Source organism: Macrobrachium rosenbergii, chromosome 1 (assembly GCF_040412425.1).
Source record: "Macrobrachium rosenbergii isolate ZJJX-2024 chromosome 1, ASM4041242v1, whole genome shotgun sequence".
Taxonomy (NCBI): Eukaryota; Metazoa; Arthropoda; class Malacostraca; order Decapoda; family Palaemonidae; genus Macrobrachium; species Macrobrachium rosenbergii.
In genome coordinates this window covers 29,620,179-29,642,682 of record NC_089741.1, presented here as the reverse complement: position 1 = coordinate 29,642,682, position 22,504 = coordinate 29,620,179, and the positions used below count along the sequence as shown (strand labels likewise).

The 22,504-nt window shown below is 34.7% G+C and overlaps 1 protein-coding gene across 1 annotated transcript in view; it reads left to right on the top strand.

The window, feature by feature from the left end:
* The window catches only part of LOC136845373 (nephrin-like), a 1,223,962-nt gene extending 1,201,925 nt beyond the window's left edge, over positions 1-22,037 (top strand). Inside the window, exons 13-17 of the mRNA XM_067115676.1 lie at positions 8,873-9,056; positions 13,801-14,070; positions 17,169-17,292; positions 19,291-19,504; positions 21,866-22,037. Of these exons, the coding sequence (XP_066971777.1) occupies positions 8,873-9,056; positions 13,801-14,070; positions 17,169-17,251 (537 nt within the window). The 3' untranslated portion in view covers positions 17,252-17,292; positions 19,291-19,504; positions 21,866-22,037. The remainder of the gene's footprint in view (positions 1-8,872; positions 9,057-13,800; positions 14,071-17,168; positions 17,293-19,290; positions 19,505-21,865) is intronic.
* The last annotated feature ends 467 nt before the right edge of the window (positions 22,038-22,504 follow it).

Genomic DNA, 22,504 nt, shown 5'->3' with positions numbered 1-22,504 from the left:
TAAAATGCACTTTTACACTGCACGATTTTTTTTCGTCGCTATATTTCCGTTCGGTGGATGTAAGCAATATTCTTTCAATGATTATTGGTCTTTCAGTTTTCATACTTTTCTTTTTGCTTAACATTCAGGCCTTACAAGAAGGTTAAAAAGGAATGAAATAATCTTTCTGTTAAATATAAAAAATAAGTGATTCAGTATTACTGCTTTTGAATCAATACGTTTATCGCAGTTGCTGCCAATTCTTTCAAATCCGCGATTTCATTTTTTTGTTTTCTATGAAAGAAAACCATTGACATGGCTTTGTTCTTCCGCCCTCATATCTTAAAGACTACTGAGGCTAGAGGACTGCAAATTGGTATGTTGATCATCCACCCTCCAATAATCAAACATATCAAATTGCAGCCCCCTAGCCTCAGTAGTTTTTATTTTATTTAAGGTTAAAAGTTAGCCATGGTAGTGCGTCTGGCACCGTTATAGGTGCCAACAACACAGGCCACCACCGGGCTGTGGCTGAGTTTCATGGGCCGCGGGTGAGAGTTTCATACAGCATTATACGCTGTACAGAAAACACGATTGTGCCGAAGGAACTTCAGCGCATTTTTTTACTTATTTCACTAAAACGGTTTCTCTCTCTCTCTCTCTCTCTCTCTCTCTCTCTCTCTCTCTCTCTCTCTCTCTCTCATATATATATATATATATATATATATATATATATATATATATATATATATATATATATATATATATGTATATATATATAATTTGATGTGTGTGTATAGAATTTTAGTGTTGTGGGCGCTTTCTGTTCACCTACAGAATCTAGAAATTACCACCTTTCCTGTATTCCTCTCGCACTGTGATCAGTTAACAAAACAAAAATAGTTTATCACCACTTGGGGAAACACGGTTTAATCACCATCCACTCAAGAGAAGGTGGAACTCCATTTTTTATTATTTTTATTTCACTGGTCTTAAATTTAGTTTCATTCGTTCGCTTCCGAGAAATCATTTGGTGATCACCCTTTTTTACCTATCGATTTTTACCTATCGACTAAAACGTTAAGAGTTTTTTTTTCTTACGGATTCACTCCGAATATTCCTTTTTTTAAATATTATTATTCCAGATCTTCCTGTGTCATATCAGGTTTCTCTCTCTCTCTCTCTCTCTCTCTCTCTCTCTCTCTCTCTCTCTCTCTCTCTCTCTCTACTTTAAAAGGTAGAATATCTTACGAAATCGCTCCGAATATTACTTTATTTGTAATTATTATTTCAGATTTTCCTGTGTTTTATTAGGTCTCTCTCTCTCTCTCTCTCTCTCTCTCTCTCTCTCTCTCCTCCCTCTCTCTCTCTCTCTCTACTTTACAAAGTAGAATTTCTTGTAAAATCACCCCGAATATTAGATTTTATTTTGTAATTGTTTTCAGATTTTTCTGTGTCATATTAGGTTTCTCTCTCTCTCTCTCTCTCTCTCTCTCTCTCTCTCTCTCTCTCTCTCTCTCTCTCTCTCTCGATTGAAATTGCTGATCACTTCCCTCTTAATTGATATTTACCATTTTATGTAAGTATAGAGACTTCTTCGATCTGTTTTTCGTTCTGAGAAAAAAAAAAAAAAATTTTACGCTGGTGACAATAATTGGTCATATGAATTTTATCACGTGAGAATAGATACCTACAAATTGAAACACGACATTTGACGGCTAATTAGAAACTGGATATGTGGCGTGTGAGTTTGTCCAGATGTTTATTTATGTAACCTCACGGAGTTACATAAATAAGCAGTAGACAGACTGGGCCTATTGTATTACATCCTAAACCTTCAAACAAGATTTAATTCCAATATAGTTCTCGATGTTTTGCAAGGCCGATTTTAGTTTATTGTAGAAATTTAGAATTAATGCATTTTTTTCGTTGCATTGTTCCAACCATGGAATCCACCCTGTTTTGCGGGGGTGGGGGTAGTACCGTCAGTGCGCCTTAAGTGGTGCACTGTAGGCAACGATGCGAAAGGTTGTATGAAGCGTCTCTTCGATCCCAGCTGCACCCAATTTTAGCCTTTTGTTAGCCTTTTACTTCACCTCCTTTCACACACTTCCTTTCTTCCGCCTTGCTGTCCAGCCACTCCAACTTCCTCTCTTCACTATCTTAAGAGCTGAATGGCTGAAAGTGTCTCAGCGTTTGGCTCTGTTACCGAATTTTTCATAAATCAAATCGATTGTGGATTTCCGATACATCTCGTTACACCCGATAAATCTAGATTAGATATCCCTCAGATTCCATGCAGGTGGAAAACAGGGGGTGCTTGAATGTCTGGTCCTGGGGAAACAAAACTGACCCAAAGTTGTTTCTTGCTGTTTATCTTACTGTTTACTTTTGAGCCATTTCGAATGAATCAGGGAAGAGTTAAAATAGTATTCGGTCGTTCCATATGGTTTTTACGAGCCGTATTGTTCCTGTTTAGAGGAAATGATTCCTTTCTTGTGATCGCTTAGATTCTGAGCCCTAAACCTAAGACCCTTGATGCTTTACTTGAAATGTCGCGTCTTCTTGGCTCTAGGATGAACAGGCAGGTTTTTGAATATTAATTCCTGCTCTCTAGTGGACTGTGAATCCCGTTTAACTCAATAGGTAAATGCTTGATGGAAAATTAATACGGAGAAAGCTGTATGCCTTGCAATTAAGCCAGTTATAATTAAAACCTTCCTCACACCTTAGGCGAGTCAGTGATTGGAGATGTTTGATTTACATTGCAAATTAATCATTGCATATCACCGTATCTGAATCCTTGCTTTAATTAAAGAGATTAGCTTTTTTTTTTCAGAGCACCATTTTTCACTTTGTTATTTTCTAGAAAACGCTTACTCTTTGTGTTATTGTTAAGTTTATAAGGTAATACAAGTTTTATATTTTCAGTCTAGGTGTCTCTTCGAAATCACTTTCCTCTTTTTCAAATAACATTACTTTCATTTCAGTTCCTTTTCCTGAATTTTCCAGCCTTATTACGCATTTCTTCCAGAGGTTCATTAAACCTACGAACTTCCCTAAAGAGCGCACAATGACAGGTCATCATTAATAGTCGTTGCCTCAAGCTTTATTCCTTGTTAAAAATATGTTTACGTCCAAGGAATTAAAATATGTTCACATAGGCCTATAGTGAGACGCAGGTTTTGACGTTCATAGGCCTAGGCTTAATCTGATCCAAAAGATAATTAGTATTTATCTTATTTATATTTCGAAATAATAGTGTCTGCATATCGTGGAAGATTTTATTTAGATACGCTCTTCTGTCCTGCAAGCCGAAAGTTACAAAATGATCACGCATTTCAGTGACTTTCAAACTTTCAGAGTTACTGAAATGGACGAAGTCTTGGTAATGGAGGCAACTAGTCTCTTCAAGCACTGGCGGATTTGCAGCGTACAGAAGTTATGAAATGGCCTTCTTCTTGCGCAAGTGCACTGAGAAACGGGAGGTATTTATCCAGCTGACTTCCACGGTGGTCGTAATCAAAGAGTTTCCACCGAAAATAAATACAAGATTCTGAAGCTCTTGCTTGTTTCTTAAATAGGACACGATTGGGAAACTAGGTCGCCATAGAATCGATCGGGTTGATGAGCTTATTGTGCCAAAAAGGTACCATTGTAGTGCAAGACAAGACTTTAACCTATGGGTAAATCTAGGAATGTTAAAGGAAACAAAATTCGATATATATTATATATATATATATATATATATATATATATATATATATATATATATATATATATATATATATAAACACACGTTGATGCTTTCAGCAACAGGTACGCTGTGGATAAATTATTTTCTTCCTTTTTGCAATGCGACCTTGTCGGCTCGTCACCTGTAGGAGGTCAAGGAACTCAGAAGTAATTAGAGTAAATAATTCAGGCGGCCACGACGCCTAATAAATAAATAACTCCAGGTCACTGACTTCCTCTCTAGGTACATAGCTCACCAGTATCCTATGTACCTTGGCTATGCTGGATGTGAGTGACATGAGTCATGATGTTCCGCGGAACATTTCCAGGTTTATGGGTCTCGGGTAGCCCATAACAATAACCAGGTTCATTATCACCTAACATTCGAGGGAACTTGACATGTTCCTAGGTACCATTTGCTCCATCTACCAAACCGTTGGCCTTTTCTCTCAAATTGTTGATGTGGTCTTTTGGCAAGGGTTGACATTTTCAGTCTTTTGCCAAGGGTTGATATTTTCAGTCTTTTGCCAAGAGTTGATATTTTCAGTCTCTTGCCAAGAGTTGACATTTTCAGTCTTCTGCCAAGGGTTGAAATTTTCAGTCTTTTGCCAAGGGTTGAAATTATCAGTCTTTTGCCAAGGGTTGAAATTTTCAGTCTTTTGCCAAGGGTTGAAATTTTCAGTCTTTGCCAAGGGTTGAAAGTCTTTTGCCAAGGGGTTCAGTCTTTCGCCAAGGGTTGAAATTTTCAGTCTTTTGCCAAAGGTTAAAATTTTAAGTCTTGCCAAAGGTTGAAATTTTCTGTCTTGCCAAAGGTTGAAATTTTCAGTCTTTTGCCCAAGATTGAAATTTTCAGTCTTTTGCCAGCCAAGGGTTGAAATTTTCAGTCTTTTGCCAAGGGGTTGAAATTTTCAGTCTTTGCCAAAGGTTGAAATTTTCAGTCTTTTGCCAAAGGTTGAAATTTTCAGTCTTTTGCCAAGGGCTGAAATTTTCAGGAGTCACTAAAGATAAGAGCCATGTTCTCTTCATACTCTTGATAGTATATGAGTACATCTGCAGAAGTCTTGTCATGCATACAGATGAGTACTGCAGGGTGACAGGTGAGGTCTCTTACAGTTTCCTGTCCTTGATGACACTGCCAAAAAAGAATTCCACCTCTTGGGTCCTGTTTCAAGAGCCAATGCGTCCACCACAGGTAGGCGAAGGACGGTCATTTCTACCACCTTGGAATAAAGGAAACAGGGATATGTCTTCCTTGCCAAGGTTCTAAACATTTGGATTTACGTAGGAGTTAAAGTAAATACTGAAAAAACAGATTCCCTGCATTACTGAGATTTGTGGAAGTGCCTTGAACAAGACATTTTAAAGTGCAACGTAAAATAGTCTTGCCATTATTATATGTATCATCATTCTTCTATCATTCAGTTATTGTGCTTCTCTCCCTTTGCCTCGTATTCCTTTTCTCCCATTCAAATTCCTTTCATTGATTTAGCAAGAGGCATTGCGTACAAGTGCCCTTCAAAACCAGAATGTAATCTTCAACTGGATAAAAAAGACGTTGATGAATCACTGAAAAGGAAGAAGTCAATTAGCGTCTAGTTAAAGGGGATTAGTGTCTCGGAAATGACTGGAAATTCCAGGTAACAGACTCCTGGAAACATTACTAGCTAAGAAATACATCAGTTTTACTTTTCATTTCGTCCATTACTTAGCTATAAGAAATGGTCATCCATTTCATGTTATGCTTAGTCTCCATTTAATTACGGGCTTCAACCCATGAACAATAGCCCGTGCTGGCATAAGGCCAGCCAAATCAACAGTGGTATTTTTCATTCTGTAACCAATTTCATCTCTCACCTTTCCAGTCATCATGATTCATTTTTCACTTATTGGATTACTTAATGTTTCTTGTCTCTTATTTTCTTTATTTTTCATTCTGTGTTTACGTTGCTGTATTTTTAAGAGACAAAATAGAAAAAAAATGTCCAAATCATGTTTAGCAAAACTACTGTACTATATAGTGTGTGCTGTACTGTACTGTAAGTACTGTACCTACCGTATTGTGTTGTCCGTTCACTGGTGTTTTTCCAATTTCTGTTTTGTTTTGCTCCGGTTTGTAGAAGATTCTTCTGTTGTTTTTTAATTAATTTATAATTACAGTTTTTGTTTTCCTTCTCTCCAGTTCCTTTCATCTTTGCCTCTAGTGCACACATTTTTATTGTTCTGTTCGTGTGTCTCATTCCAAGTTTTAATCATGGCTTTCTCTCTCTCTCTCTCTCTCTCTCTCTCTCTCTCTCTCTCTCTCTCTCTCTCTCTCTCTCTCTCTTCATCTTCCCAATACTTAGCTCTATTCTTGGCTTCTCATTCCAAGTATAATCATGGTCTCTCTCTCTCTCTCTCTCTCTCTCTCTCTCTCTCTCTCTCTCTCTCTCTCTCTCTCACCATATTCATCTTCCCATTCGTGGCTTCTCACTCCAAGTTTTAATCAAGGTTTCTCTCTCTCTCTCTCCTCTCTCATCCTACGCATCTTCTCAATACTTAGTTCTAATCGTGTTTACTCATTCCATGTTTTATCCATTGCCTGCCGCTCTCTCTCTCTCTCTCTCTCTCTCTCTCTCTCTCTCTCTCTCTCTCTCTTATTTTTCTCTCTTATTTTCTCCTTCCCACTCAACTCTTATCCTCATTGAATAAATAATGATGCTTACAGTGTATCATCAACAGCTTGAATCATCTTCCTACAAAAAAAAAAAGAAATATTTATTCATCACATATTTCATTCAGAAAGTTAATAAGAGGCTGAATATTAAAACCTTTGGGAAGAACAACACATTTTGTAATCTTGTAATTTTCGTGAGTCTTGATTATTATAGCCTATACATCATTCATGTATAACTGATTCTCACCTTAGATATATATATATATATATTTTTATATATATATATATATATATATATATATATATATATATATATATATATATGTATATTTATAAAACTCTTTCTTTTCTTTAATCGACAGGGCCTCCGGATCCACCGAAGAACTGCACCATCACGAACCAGACTACGGATACGATCGAGGTCGATTGCGTCCCCGGATTCGACGGAGGATTAGCACAAACCTTTTACATGGAGGTGGGTCCTGAGGAGGTGGAGGAGGGGGAGGAGGGTGAGGGTGCAACCGGGAGGTCGACGAAAAACAAAAATGAAAATTTTTTTTATTTCTTTCAAGCTTTTGGTCGTTTGTCTGGTATTTTCTTTATATATATATACAGTATATGTATGTATATATATATATATATATATATATATATATATATATATATATATATATATATATATAATATATATATATATATATATATATATATATATAAATGCAAGGAAATATATGGTTTATGTGTAGATTTTTGTGCATGCATTCATTTACATGTACATACACACACACATATATATACATATATATATATATATATATATATATATATATATATATATATATATATATATATATGTGTGTGTGTGTGTGTGTGTGTGTGTGTGTGTGTGCGTGTGTATGTCCATACACTGTAATAACACTTCTTATGAGCATACCGCTATCATATCATTTTCACTTAACCCTTTATTCCCCTAAAACCCCTGCCCCACCCCATCCCACCCCCACCCCCAGAAAAAAATAAGAATCCATTTACCCTGAAGTACATTGTGTACCTACAAAGACCTCCTTGAGTGAAAACGTGTCATTATCATATGATATGAAGAGGCATCACGCAACGTCCCGGGGAGAATTCTTCCCTGTCTCTTTTACTCGGGTCACGTAGGAAGTTTACAGGAACACGTGTGTCTACGTGAGGAAGAATGATCCTCCTCATTAACTATGATATATATATGCAGTCTCTTGCTGGTGTCGGGCATGAGTTGGGCGTGCTTTTATTTTCGCTGTACTTTCTCGTTTAATAAGTATATGTGTTATATATATATATATATATATATATATATATATATATATATATATATATATATATATATATATATATATATATATATATATATATATATATTCACACGTTTTTATATATATGTGTGTGTGGATTTTTATCAAATCACGGTGATTTATATACAAGCATCAAGCTACAAATCTTTAATATCCAATTGCTCCACTGGGAATAATATATATAATATATATATATATATATATATATATATATATATATATATATATATATATATATATATATATATATATATATGTATACCTAAGGAGCCTTATAATTGATAAGTAGTTCATCTCACGGGCTTGAACAGCCGAACAAGAGAACTAGCGACGTTCAGTGAAGCCCCCTTAAATCATCCGGCTATCAAGAGAGGTATATCAGTTGATACCAACTGTGCTGTACGAATCCCGTCAACCGCAGGTATTTGTACATAGCGTTGGTATCAATTTACCTCCACCATGATATCACCGTGATTTACATACAGGCATTAAACTACAAATGTCGTTTAATATCCATTTTATCTTCTGAATGATGATAATAATAATAACAATAATAATAATATTTTCCACTTCCTCTAAAATTATCTATAGCGAATTCATCGTGATTAGCATGGCGTTTTATATTCAGGCTTCAAGTTATCTGTTAATTGGGATAAACTCTACGTGATTTGCACTGTCATTTTCACATCCATTCTTCCTGTTGTCTGTCACTTCGATTAAAAGATTTTATATTAATTTAACAATGCTGCAAACTTGTACTTTTACTTGTAACCGTAAGGGTTTTCTACCTATTTTTTAACATAGAGTAATCTATATTAAAATTGATGCGTGCCTGTGTATTCTAAAATTGTTTCTAGATATTAAAACAAACTGTTGAAACATTACAAAACATGTACATTGCAAGACTGTAGGTGACTTCCATATATTTTATGACCTCAGGTTAGTAAACAATTAGTGAGAACTTCACATCAGAATACTACCGACCTGTACAATAAAAATCCTACCAGTAATAATTGTAAATCTTACCACCTCTGGTAACACAGTCAACTTGCAATGAACTATAAATGGAATATAATATCTATAAACAATTTTACGACCTCAGGCAACGTAGAGACTCGACAGATTACCTTACCTCAGTAACGAATCGACTGATCGGATCCCATCTTCCCAGGTGTACGATTCCAACACGGGAACGCTGAGAAGGAACCTGTCGTCCGTGGAACCCCAATTCCTGCTCACGGGACTCAAGCCTGGAATCGCCTTCATCATGGTGACCTACGCGTCGAATGCCAAGGGGCCCAGCACACCTTTCAAACTGGAGACCTTCACGCTCAAAGTGGCAGAGAAAAGAACAGGTGAGTTCGAAGATTCTGCAGAGGAAAAGATTAATTTAAAATGACAGGTAATTGAGAGGGCGAGTAAGTTCAGAGAACTTGCAGAGTAAACCATGAAGTTTACAAGGCTAAGTTCAAAGAACTTGCAGAGTAAATCATTAAATTAACAAGGCTAAGTTCAGAGAACTTGCACAGTAAATCATTAAATTGACAAGACGGGTCAGCATGGCTTTGAAGAGGGCGAGTAAGTTCAGAGCACTTGCAGAGTGAATCAATACAAGAAATGACAAATCAGCATTGCTCGAAATGATTCAAAAGGACTGTAATACGGAAGATCGTTTCAAATCAGAAATCACTTATCAGGAGAGGTAAGTCTGGGGCGCCTGCAGAGACAGGTATCGTTTAGAATCGGGGGGGGGTTAATTCTGAAACTCCTTCAAGCAAAACTGTTTTGTAAGGGCAGAAAGGACTAGACAGATAAATTCACAGTAATTTTTTGTGTAAAAGAAAAATCTATACAAAGATATTGATTATAGAATTTAGGCCAAAGGCCAAGCACCGGGACCTATAAGGTCAGTCAGCGCTGTAACAGAAACTGACAGTAAAGGGTTTGAAAGGCGTAACGGGAGGAAAACCTGGCAGTTGCCCTATGAATCAATTGTTAGGAGAGGGTGGAAATTAAGATTGAAGAAAGATAATATGAAAGGAGGTACAGTAAAAAGAACGAAAGGGGTTACAGCTAGGGGCCTAAGGGACGCTGCAAAGAACCTTAAGTCATGCCTACAGTGCACCGCACGAGGTGCACTGACGGCGATACCCCCCTATGGGGTTTAACTTATTGAAACTGCAAAGTTTATACAGATTATTAAAGATTGTGGATATCATTCTTCAATGATTTAAAAAAAGACTCATTATAATAATAGAAATTACTATTGATTATAATTAATAATAATAATAATAATAATAATAATAATAATAATAATAATAATAATAATAATAATGAAGAAGGAATGACCCACGCCCCATTTCCAAAGAGTTGCCTTTTAGGTATGCCAGAGCCATTTGTCTCGACCTATTCCCCGCACGGCAAGTGCACGGAACGAAATCTAATTTCAGGTGTACGAGGCACGTAGTATTTATTTCTCCGTGTACGGCTGTTTCTGGTGGCTGCTGCTCGGATGGCCATTAATCCAATTTATGAATTAGGCTACCACAGAAGAATTTTCTGTGTATATATATATATATATATATATATATATATATATATATATATATATATATATATATATATATATAACTATATATATATAATTATAAATGTATTAATATATGTATATATATACTGTATATATATATATATAAATATATATATATATATATATATATATATATATATATATATATATATGTGTGTGTGTGTGTGTGTGTGTGTGTGTGTGTGTGTGTGTAAGCTGTATGATCAAGCATCGTCATTATTCACTAATGGTAAAAAAAATATTATTCGTCTTTTTTCTTTAATCATTATCATGGACGCTCACTTCAATTTATGTTGGTCAGTAAATGGACGGGTGATCGTCACTATTTAATCTAAATATATGAAAAATAAATCTGATGAAACAAATTTTTTTATATTCTATCTACTTTCGGTAAAAGAGAAAAACAAATATAAGTGTAGTGGCTTGTCTCTATTTAATTTATTGTAAAGCAAAGATGAGGAGTAAGTCCGAAAATCATTTATACTTACATTCGAATAATTAAAAAGAGCAAGTAATAAATGCGTCGAAATTTCTTCGGCGCAATCGAGTTTTCTGTACAGCGTATAATGTTGTATGGAACTTTCAGCCACAGCCCATTAAACTCTTAGCGGCACCCCGTGAAACTCAGCCACGGTCAGGTGGTGGCCTGTGTTGTTGGTACCTATAGCGGTGCCTGAAGCACGATTATGGCTACACAAATTTAACCTTAAGTAAAATAAAAACTACCGAGGCTAGAGGGCTGCAATTTTGTATGTTTGATGATTGGAATGTGGATGATCAACATACAAATTTGCAGCCCTCTAGCCTTAGTAGTTTTTAAGGTCTGAGGGCGGACAGACTAACCCGGCAAAATAACTTTCTCTCACAGAAAACTAAAAAATGACAGTCGACAGCATGTACATTTATGACAACCGTCTGAACTAAGACAGCATTTCGTTGTTAATTAGTAAAATTTAATTTTTAATAAAATGACTAATTAGTAAAAAGTCCTGCGGAATCCTCTTTATCATGCAATGTCATCTCACATTAATATTTTTTTTGTAAGATGTCTAAATTGTCATTACCCAAAACGTCTAATTAGTTAAATTCCTAACAGATATTATATCCTGTCTAATTGCACTCGTCGTTGATAACCAACCCTCTGTATTTATAGAGGCGCTTCAACAACCCAATAAGCTCTAGAATTCTCTATCTTCTCCTGTTTCCCCGCAATATGCTCTCTTCGCCTTTCTTTACGCAATTCCTTTTGGACCAGGAACAGACACCATCACGAAGTTCGCCCATCCATCAGCCTCCACGATATGAATCAGCCACAACCTACTTTTATCCACTTATTTATAACACTTTAATTCACAAGTGTGAAAGTGGCAATAGCCCAGTTCGTATAGAAGCGCATTATTGATGGAATCGCTCTCGTGTCGTACATCATGATGAATAAGAGCGACGCTAGTCGTATACATGAAATATAAAGGCCATTTTGCCTCATCACAAGTGTAATTGGCAATTTACAAGAGCGGCGTTTTAAAAAAAATGAATAGGGGAAATATTTTCTGTAATGCGTGAAAAGTTACGGACTGCAATTTTAATTTCATGTAGTTCTCTCTTATTAAATCATAACAGCGCGTTTTTGTCATATATAGTTATGGACGGGGATGATGGATCCACTGACGCGTTTTTAAGAGTATTATAATTGAGAGAGAACTTTTTCCCATTTTGTAAGAACGAACAGGGTTTTTCTTTTTATCACGGAAACGTCTAAATGTGAAAACGGTGTCAGTGAAATTACCGATACATTTCGAAGTATCATTCCCTATCTGAAGGACGTGCCTTTTGCGTTGCCTGGGCTTCAGAACTAATACTAGTTCTGTTATGGCTACTACTAACACCACTTTTGCTACAGCTACTAGTTCTTAATAATACTAGTGACTTCCTTGGAATTTACAGGCACCCAAATCTGATTAAAACGCAGTCCTGAATCCCGCATTATATGAGATATAACAGAAGTAGAGTACTGTTCACATTAAATGAGGAACATAGTACAGAACGCAGCCTTGAATTCTTACATCATATGAGATATAACAGAAGTGGAGTACTGTTCACATTAAATGAGAAACACCACAAAGCGCTTTCTCGAACTCCACAATAAATTACAATTCGATGAACTAAAGTAAAATCAAGAAGAACACAGCGGACGAGACAATGACAAAAATGAAATCTCGAATGCTTGAAACGAGAAACACTACAAAAACGCCGTGTTCAACTTCACTCTTAATGAGAAACATGACAGCAGAGCAATTTTGAAGTCTGTAGAGAAATGACCGAAAAACACAAACATATTGGAAGGTAATGAAATATGTAAAATACCCATTTGATAACTTCTGACGTTTGAAACCCGATTCTTAATTTGAAAAAGAAAATAATTTATAAACAAAATCAGTCGTTGAGAAGATAATATGTGCAGAGAGAACATAAAGAAGTAACTTGAAATGTGAAAGTAGGTCATTCGTTTAAACATCAGTGACATTAATCATCTCGACGCGTTGTTGGAAAACGATTGTTCTGGTGGCTCTCTTGCCCCAGTGTGACCCATAACCGATCATATTCTCTTTCAGTATCGTCTCACTTACAATGCAAAAAAGAAAATGTAATTGTTTAAAGGCTGCGTGTGCTTTGAAAAGAAAGCAGATATCCCCAGCATTATTTTGACTCTTTTTAGTTTTCTGTAAAAGAAAACTATTGTGCCGGCTTTGTCTGTCCGTCCGCACTTTTATTGTCCGCCGGGAGGCTGGAGGGCTGCAAATTGTTCTGTTGATCATCCACCCTCCAATCATCAAACATACCAAATTACAGCCCTCTGGCCTCAGTAGTTTTTATTTTATTTAAGGCTAAAGTTAGCCATAATCGTGCGTCTGGCTACGATAGGCCACCACCAAGCAGTGGCTAAAGTTTCATGGGCCGCGGCTCATACCGAAAGATAGATCTATTTTCGGTGGCCTTGATTATACGCCGTACAGAAAACTCGATTGAGCCGAAGAAACTTCGGCATATTATTTACTTTTTTTTTAGGTATATGTGTTATTGTGAAGATTGAATTTAGAATTTGCTGTTTCAATTCCTCCGTAAATTCATCATCCACATGTCTTGTCTCTGTCTAATTTTCCATCTGCTCGCTCTCTCTCTCTCTCTCTCTCTCTCTCTCTCTCTCTCTCTCTCTCTCTCTCTCATCTTGTAATAAACAAATGTGTTTTGTTCTGCCTAATATGTACACTAATCTATTTTCGACAATGTTGGGATGAAGGAAAAATCTCTCTCTCTCTCTCTCTCTCTCTCTCTCTCTCTCTCTCTCTCTCTCTCTCTCTCTCTCTCTCTCTCTCTCTCTCTCTCTCTCTCTAATCTTGTAATAAATAAACGTTTACTTTCTATACGTCTACCTCGCCCTCCGTCTCTCCCTCCCTCTCTCCCTCCCTCGCTGCCTCTCTCATTTTGCCCCATCATTCTTTCCCCAACAGGTCCCCCAACATTCTTCGCCATCACCCCGGTGATGGGACTCTTGATCGGCATCGTTCTGGCCCTGGTCCTGACGGGACTGGTCATGATGGTCATGATGAAGATGCGGAGGACCCCTCCCGACCCCCCAAATAACGGCCCCCGGGAGGAGGCCAAGGGTGACCTCGAGAACCTGCCCCTCAACGTCGAGGTTCTGGGAGCACGGGTCAAGGAGAGTCTCAGCGCCCTGGAGGCTGAGGAGAGCAACCCGGATATCATCCCGCATAAAAATGGTGAGGATTATTAATAATATTTTTTTATATTCTTCGTTGTCTCTTCATCTGGTGAAGGTATTTTGTTATTTTTCGTCATTAACATTACTCTTCATTATCAATATCATGCCACAGAAAAATGGTGTGGATGTTTTTCTTGTACAAGTTTTTCATTGTATCTTCCACTAGTATAGGGGTTTGGTTACTCTTCATCATAAGTATCATCCCGCATGAAAATGGTTGATAATTTCTTCTTATTTTCTTCATTGTATATTCCGCTATGATTGTAATTTGTTATTTTTTTATAATAAATATCATCCCACGTAAAAATTATGGGTATTTTTTTATGTAAGTTCTTCATTGTATCTTCCTCAAGTATTGGATTCCTTTTATTTTTCATCATAAATATCAGCCCCCACAAAAGTGGTGAGGCTCTTTCTTTCTTATATTAGTTCTTCATTGTATCTTCTTGCATAAGAGATTTGTCGTTCTTCATCATAAATATCCCACATAAAAAAGGTTGAGGATATTTCTTTTTGATATTAGTTCTTCACTGTATCTTCCTCCGGCAGTTTTGTTATTCTTCATTACACATATTCCACATGAAAATGGTTAATATTCTTTTGTAAACTGCCTTTTTTCTACTACTCATTGTAACTTTCTCGTAATTAAGGAGTTTTAATCCAGTCCAAAAAAAAAAAACTTTTACACCTAGAAAAGGTTTGAAAAACTATTCAAATATAATGACTTGTAGGGAAGATAAAAGAATCATTATGAGAGAATATTTTCGATTGCTTCTCCAAATTAGAGCATTTTGACCCACTCTAGTAGCTTTGAAATCAGGTAATTATGATGATTTGTAGGGCCGATTAAACAAAGTATAATATATCTTTTTCCTTTTGTCCATTTTCTTCTGTATCATATCATTTCTCATCAAGGATTGCTGACCTCCCCTATTTCTAGAAAATCTTTTGAGAAGCAGCGTGACGGCTGAGAAACAAAGTTAGGAAATCGTTGGAGGATTATTTCTGATTTTTTTTTTTTTTTTCATTCCTAATGAGATGGGATTTTGCTATCTGGATTTTATGTCATCTCTCGGAAAGGTGGATTTGCTCGACAGCGAGGATTCCTCAGCTGATTTTCTCATGTTTTTATTTGTTTTCTCTTTATTTTTATTGTCCACGTACTTGAAGCTTTAGCAACAGGGTTTCTTAGGAGGTTTTGAAAACTATTCGGATTTGGTAAAAATAAGTTTTTTTTTTTTTGTTTTCCGCTGAGGAACCAAAGCTAAGTGTGGCATCTTTTGTATATTTATGTCTATAATTATATATATTACAATAAACAAAACTAGATCCAATAAAATTTTATCTTATATTCTAATGAAACTGTAAATTCCCATGCCTTTTATTATTATTATTATTATTATTATTATTATTATTATTATTATTATTATTATTATTATTATTATTATTGTCTCGTTAAAGAGAATGGCAGCATCAGTTGTACTGATTTTATATATGGTCTTTCAGTTCTTATTTTCTTCTCATCAGGGCTGATGAGAAGAAAATAAGAAAAGGAATTGATAACACCATATATAAAATCAATTCAACTGATGCTGCCATTCTCTTTAACAAGACATGTCTGAAAGAGGGTCTACTCCCATCATATATTTATTATTATTATTATTATTATTATTATTATTATTATTATTATTATTTTATTATTATTATTATTATTGATTTTTTTTATTATTACTATTATAATCTGGAACATTATCATATACTCTTCATTATCTGTGAGACTGTGATCGTTATCTCATCTCGTTATTTTATTACCAAACAGAACCAACAATTTACCAGAGGTTTTAATTACTACCAAATCAAAGGATGCAAATGACTATAATGACCAGTGGTCTCGGCCCTAATGACTGTTTATAATTATTGATAAAATAATCTGATTATAGTCACTACTCCCCTCATGTGTTTGTCTACAAAGATATGGGAATTATTCTAATGACAATTATGTTAATGATATTGTTGTATTAGTTTGAATTGGGTGTGCTAAGTAATTAATTCGTTCAAACAAGTTATTAAATATGTTTATAAGTATGGGAGAAAGTAGTAAGGTTTAATGTAAGGTTATGTGAATGTAATTACATAACGGCATGGTCATATGTTATGATTTTACAGAAATCCAAAATACCACCAAAATTATTTTCAAAGTTAGAATCATGCATATACCAAATTCAAAGGTATTCTGTTAGTGAAAATTAAAATGTTCTTTTAAATTATTACACGAGTGATTTCATGTCGATTTAAATTTCGCAGTAAAAGATAAAAATCAAGATAAATGAGTAAAAATGCGCCAAAGTTTCTTCGGCGCAATCAGGTTTTCTGTACAGCTGCTACAGTGTATAACCAAGGCCACTGAAAATAGATCTGTCTTTCGGTGGTCACGGTATAATGTTATGAGCCGCGGCCCATGAAACTTTAACCACGGCTCGGTGGTGGCCTAAGCTAAATCCTTGCCAGAAGCACGATTATGGCTAACTTTAACCTTAAATAAAATCAAAACTACTGAGGCTAGAGGGCTGCAGTTTGTAATGTTTGATGATTGGAGGGTGAAGGATCAACATACCAATTTGCAGGCCTCTAGCCTCAGTAGTTTTTAAGATCTGAGGGCGGACAGAATAAAGTGCAGGCGGATAGACAAAGCCGGCATAACAGTTTTCTTTTATAGAAAACTAAAAGGAGACTGTTATTATAATGAAATTTACAGCTATAGTTCTTTGCACTGTACGTTATAACATCAACTATTTCCTAACCCAAACAAATGATTAAAATCTTTAAGGCATTTAGATTAAACAATTTTTCGCTCGAGTTTAAGCCACCGAGACTGGCAAGGTTGTCCAAAAACGATCCTGGTCCTGCAAAAAAAAAAAAAAAAAAAAATAGCCAGTTGTGTACTTTACAATTAAGGGAATAAAAGGAAAGTTAGAGAATTCCACTTACGCAGAGTGTACTGAATGGAAAACTGATCGAGTGGGTTGACTCTGAAGTTGCTAACTCCACGCAACGTCAGAAATTATTTTTAAAAATATTCGTTATATCCATTTTCAGACGGAATTTCATACACAGATTACGAGGGCCTGAGGGAAGGACCAATCGGAGGGACCACTTACGATTCCGCCATCACCGTGTGAAATCTCAAAATATATTTTTCGGATACATATATATATATAATGTAAGTATTACCAGCAGTTCTTTCAAATGCCTTGAATATATGTCTCGGTGTATGTATGTATGTATGTATGTATATATATATATATATATATATATATATATATATATATATACACATATATTATATATTTGTGTATATGTATAGGTAATATACAGTATATACATACTGTATATATATATATATATATATATATATATATATATATATATATATATATAATGTAATGTACTGTATATATATAAATACATACATGCATACATACATATAGATCTATATGCCTTTTAGATTTGTACTAGGGCAACAATAATAACCTTATTGCACTCAGCCATCAACAGAGATTGTAGTGGAAGTATTTGTGGATAAATATTTGAAAATATTAAAATGAAAAGTCTTATGAAAAATTACTGACAAACAAACTGTGTTAATATATACATATACAACTATTTTTTATATATATACAGGTGTTTCGAAATTAGAGCCCCCCACCCAATAGCATAAACTAAAATTGATATGGCCAAAAACAAAAGTAATTCAGAACAGGCATTTATTTAAGTTTCTCTCTGAGTATTTAATATTTTGTGTGGCCTCCATCTCCTGTACCACAGCCTGCATTCTGAGGGGTATGATTTCAGCAAATCGCAAAAAGCTGAGACTCAAACTAGATTTTCCTGAGCAGGTGTTTCTGGTCACCTCTCTTCACAGGTCGTCGAGGCTTGTATACCATCATAGTTTACTGTGCGCGCTCCAGCACGATCCTTTAGCATACTACCAGTGTTTTCACACACATTAAGGTCAGGGGAGCTACCTGGAAATTCACTTGACGAGAAGAAATCGATACCACTGTTTCGAAGCAGCTCCTGTGTCTGAAGAGCCTTGAAACATGGTGCCTTATCATGCAAAAATGTGACTTCTTCAACAGATAAGACATTTTCAGGATCTTTCAGGAAAGGAAATACTCCACCAGTAAGCACAGTTTCTCTGAAGTATTAGCCATTCCATGAATGTCCTTTTCTTTGATGATCCACGTTAACCATTTGGTTGTGGAACAGAGAAAAGTTTCTAAACATTCAGGAAATTTCACAACTTGGCGATAGCACATGTCATCGCTGATATCGCCCGACTTTGCAGCCCAAATGATGTCATTTTTATGATTTGGCTTCCTAACTGTGTAAATGAAGAATTCATCTGATGCGGCAATATGGAGAAAGTCAGCTTCATCCCAATCATTAAGAAATGAACCACAAAACCATGCACGGTCTTCTCTCTGTTGCTGAGTGATGTCGGGCTTGCTGATAACTTGAAATGACTTGATATCAGATTTTTTCAACACATGATATACAGCACTATAACTTCTCTTCTTTCCCCTTTTTGTTTCTAGTTCAAGCGCCAATTTACGTAAAGACTTTCTTGGTCTACCCACTGCCTCAGCTATGATGTCTTTTGACTCCTGAGAAAGGACTTCAGGCCTTCCAAGATTCTCACTCTTTTCGCGATGACAGTCATATGGATTTTTGTTCCAGTTTCTTTTAACAAAGGATTAATCTCTTTTAATGTATTTAGCTATCCAGGAACATGAAATGAAGGATGCGCCAGCATCCCTGGCCTCTCTGAAGGTTATAGCCCGGATTCGTTAGCCATGGCTGTATCTAACTCCGTCACTCAGTCTGAAAATACATGAAATGTAAAATGAAAAATAGCTTCATAGAAACTTGAAATAATGTACTTGGAGATAGGCTATAGCAGAAAACTTCATAACTTTCCATTTGTTCTGTGGAGGGGGCCTCTAATTTCTGAAACACCTGAATATATATATATATATATATATATATATATATATATATATATATATATATATATATATATATATATATATATATATATATATATATATATATATATATATATATATATATATATATATATATATATAAATACTTTGGGGTCATGAATATGTGGAATAAATATTGATAAAAAGGCTAAATTCTTCTTTTTCAACAGATAAGTATAATGAAGACGAACAGATTTGGACGAATTAAGACCCACGCTTGTGTAACGCTTCATAAATATTTTCTTCGATATATTTCTGTCTTCGACATTCCACCACAATCATGGGTTGGGGAATCATATCGACAAACACATTCTCGCTTCAGAAATCTTATATAGATATATACTGAAAGGAAACTGTTCCCCAGCAATTGTTATTATGTAATGGGTAAGTCTTTGTGTCTTCGTGATTGAAAATATTCTTTCGTCTGGTATTTGCCTGGAGTGTTGTGTATGTCATATATATATATATATATATATATATATATATATATATATATATATATATATATATATATATATATATATATATATATATATATATATATATATATATATATATATATATATATATATATATATATATATATATATATATATATACATATATATATATATATATATATATATATATATATATATATATATATATGTAATATAAAAATATATATATATATATATATATATGTAATTCAAACATTGGTGCATGTATTCAACTTTTATGTCATTAATTAATATGATATAATCATGGATAATATTATATATATTATATATATATATATATATATATATATATATATATATATATATATATATATATATATATATATATATATATATACTAACTCACAACAGCACTCACCAAGTAATTCTGCGTGGTTAATTACCCACTTTGCTTTTCATCAGTGGTCGGTTTGTGCATGACATAATGCTTTTAGTCATTTTCAAAGAAGCTCTACGTAAGCTCTGCTGGTGGGAATACACCTAGCTTTTACGTTCACATTTACGAAAATGAAAAAAAAAAAAATTAATTTACGGACGTGTAATTGTGTCGCAGATAAACATTTTTACCCGTAATTGAGAAGCGTGTTATTTGAATAAGAGTGCAAAATTAATGAAGTATTCCATAAATATTAATAATAATAATAATAATAATAATAATAATAATAATAATTTCATTTGAAAACAATGTGTAATATTTTACATAGTAATATATTTACTGTATAATTGTGGAGTTTATAATAAAAATAATAGCAATCGTAAGATGATAATAATAATAATAATAATAATAAAATTATAAAATAATAATAATAATAATAATAATAATAATAATAATAATAATAATAATAATAATAATAATATACTTTGCTCCAATTATTGGCTTTGCTTCTTTTACCAAAACATCGACGAACAAATTCTATTTTTACGAGAACATAATTGTGTCCAGTAAGAAAACTCTAATTATGAATACGTAAATACATGAACAGGTATAAATAAATATACAGAAGCATTATAAGTAGATAATTAACCATTTCTTGAGAGAAAATTTGTAAGAGGTAAACACAGCGTTACTGTAATTCAATTTTATGGTTAATGAGCAAGAGTTGGTCATTTGCATAATTCATATTTAACACTTAGTTCCATTTTTATTACAAGGCTAAATTTTGTCGAGTTTCACTCCATTACATAAGAAAGATATTACTGTGAGCAACTCAAAACCTTTTCAAGTTTGAAAACTTAGACATTCCTCAATCTGCGGAGATTTAAGTTTTGTCAAGTTTAGCTAAATTTTTCATGCATGATATTATTCTGAGCAAAGTTCGTCTTCATTTCTCTTATAATAATAATAATAATAATAATAATAATAATAATAATAATAATAATAATAATTCCTTTAATTTCAGCCTCAGGACACATACATGGAATATACAAAGAAGAGACAATACAAAACACAAAATCTAGATACACGAGATAAAATAATAAAAATAATATTCTATTTCATCAGATCAGACTTCGTCAAGTCACAGTATTTCCTGAGGCCACAACTTAGGAACTTTAGACGTTTTCGAGTTTAAGTCTCTAACAGATGCACTGAATCACAGATCTGTCAATCAACATTGAACTTCATCAAGTCACTCGTTGTCACGATCGTTTTCGGAAAGTTCGGTCGTCACTACCTGAGAAACGCTGAATTCTGTCAGGTTTAAGTTCATTACTAATGCTTGGAGCAGTTTTGGACGGGCTAAACTTTGTAAAGTTCAAGGTCGTTACTGATGTTCTACGTCATTCTGAGAAATGATAAGCTTTGTCAAGTTCAAGGTCATTACTGATGCTTGACACCATTTTGAGAAGTAAACTTGATGTTCGGCACCAGTTTTGAGAAATGATAAACTACGTCAAGTTCAAAGGTCATTAATGATATTCGACACCATTTTGAGAAATGATAAACTCTGTCAAGTTCAAGGTGATTACTGATGTTTGACACCAATTTAGAGGAATGATAAACTTTGTCAAAGTTCAAGGTCATTACTGATGCTTGACACTGTTTTGAGAAATGATAAACTTTGCCAAGTTCAAGGTCATTGCTGATGTTTGACACCATTTGAGAAATGATAAATTTGTCAAGTTCAAGGTCATTACTGGTCCTCGCCACCATTTTGAGAAATGGTAAACTTGACATGTTCGACACCAATTTTATCAACGCCGCACTCTGCTAAATTCACCTTTGACCACCTCCTGTTTTTTTCAGACGCTGCGTGAGAGACCACCAGTCAGCCTGTACAACTCTTCTCCAATATTTCTCAAATCCCCATCAACCTACCTGGAAGGCATCAATCAATCAATCAACTGCAGTGCCAACTTCAGGTGGAACCCGGCGCTCGTCCCTTGCATCCATCAATTTCCAAATTGAAAACATAACATCTGAGGCGATTTTCTAATGTAAATAACTAACTCAGACCTTCGGCGGGGAATGAGAGTTCTTAGGGTAAAAGATGTCTGGCTTCTCTCCTTTGATAATGGGGAGAATTTTTGAAATTAATACTTGGGGTATGTTATTATCTCTATCATATAGAGGAACAATGGATGGTGTCTTTGGCTAAGTGAAGATTTGTGAACACTTTTCACGTCCTGCGGAAGAGGTAAAACTGCACAGCGAGAGAGAGAGAGAGAGTGAGAGATTGAGAGTCTGATTTTGAGAGGGGAGAGAGAGAGTTGAACAAATGAATCCATGTGATGATCAAATCTTAATCGTCTAAAAATAAGTTGATTGTGCATCGTGGAAGATTAAAAGCTTGGTCACTGGCACGTGCTGTTTGTAAAGAAGGTTCCATCTAACTCAAAAAAAGAAGAAAAAAAAGGTTGCTTGTTGTTGTTTATACATGTATAA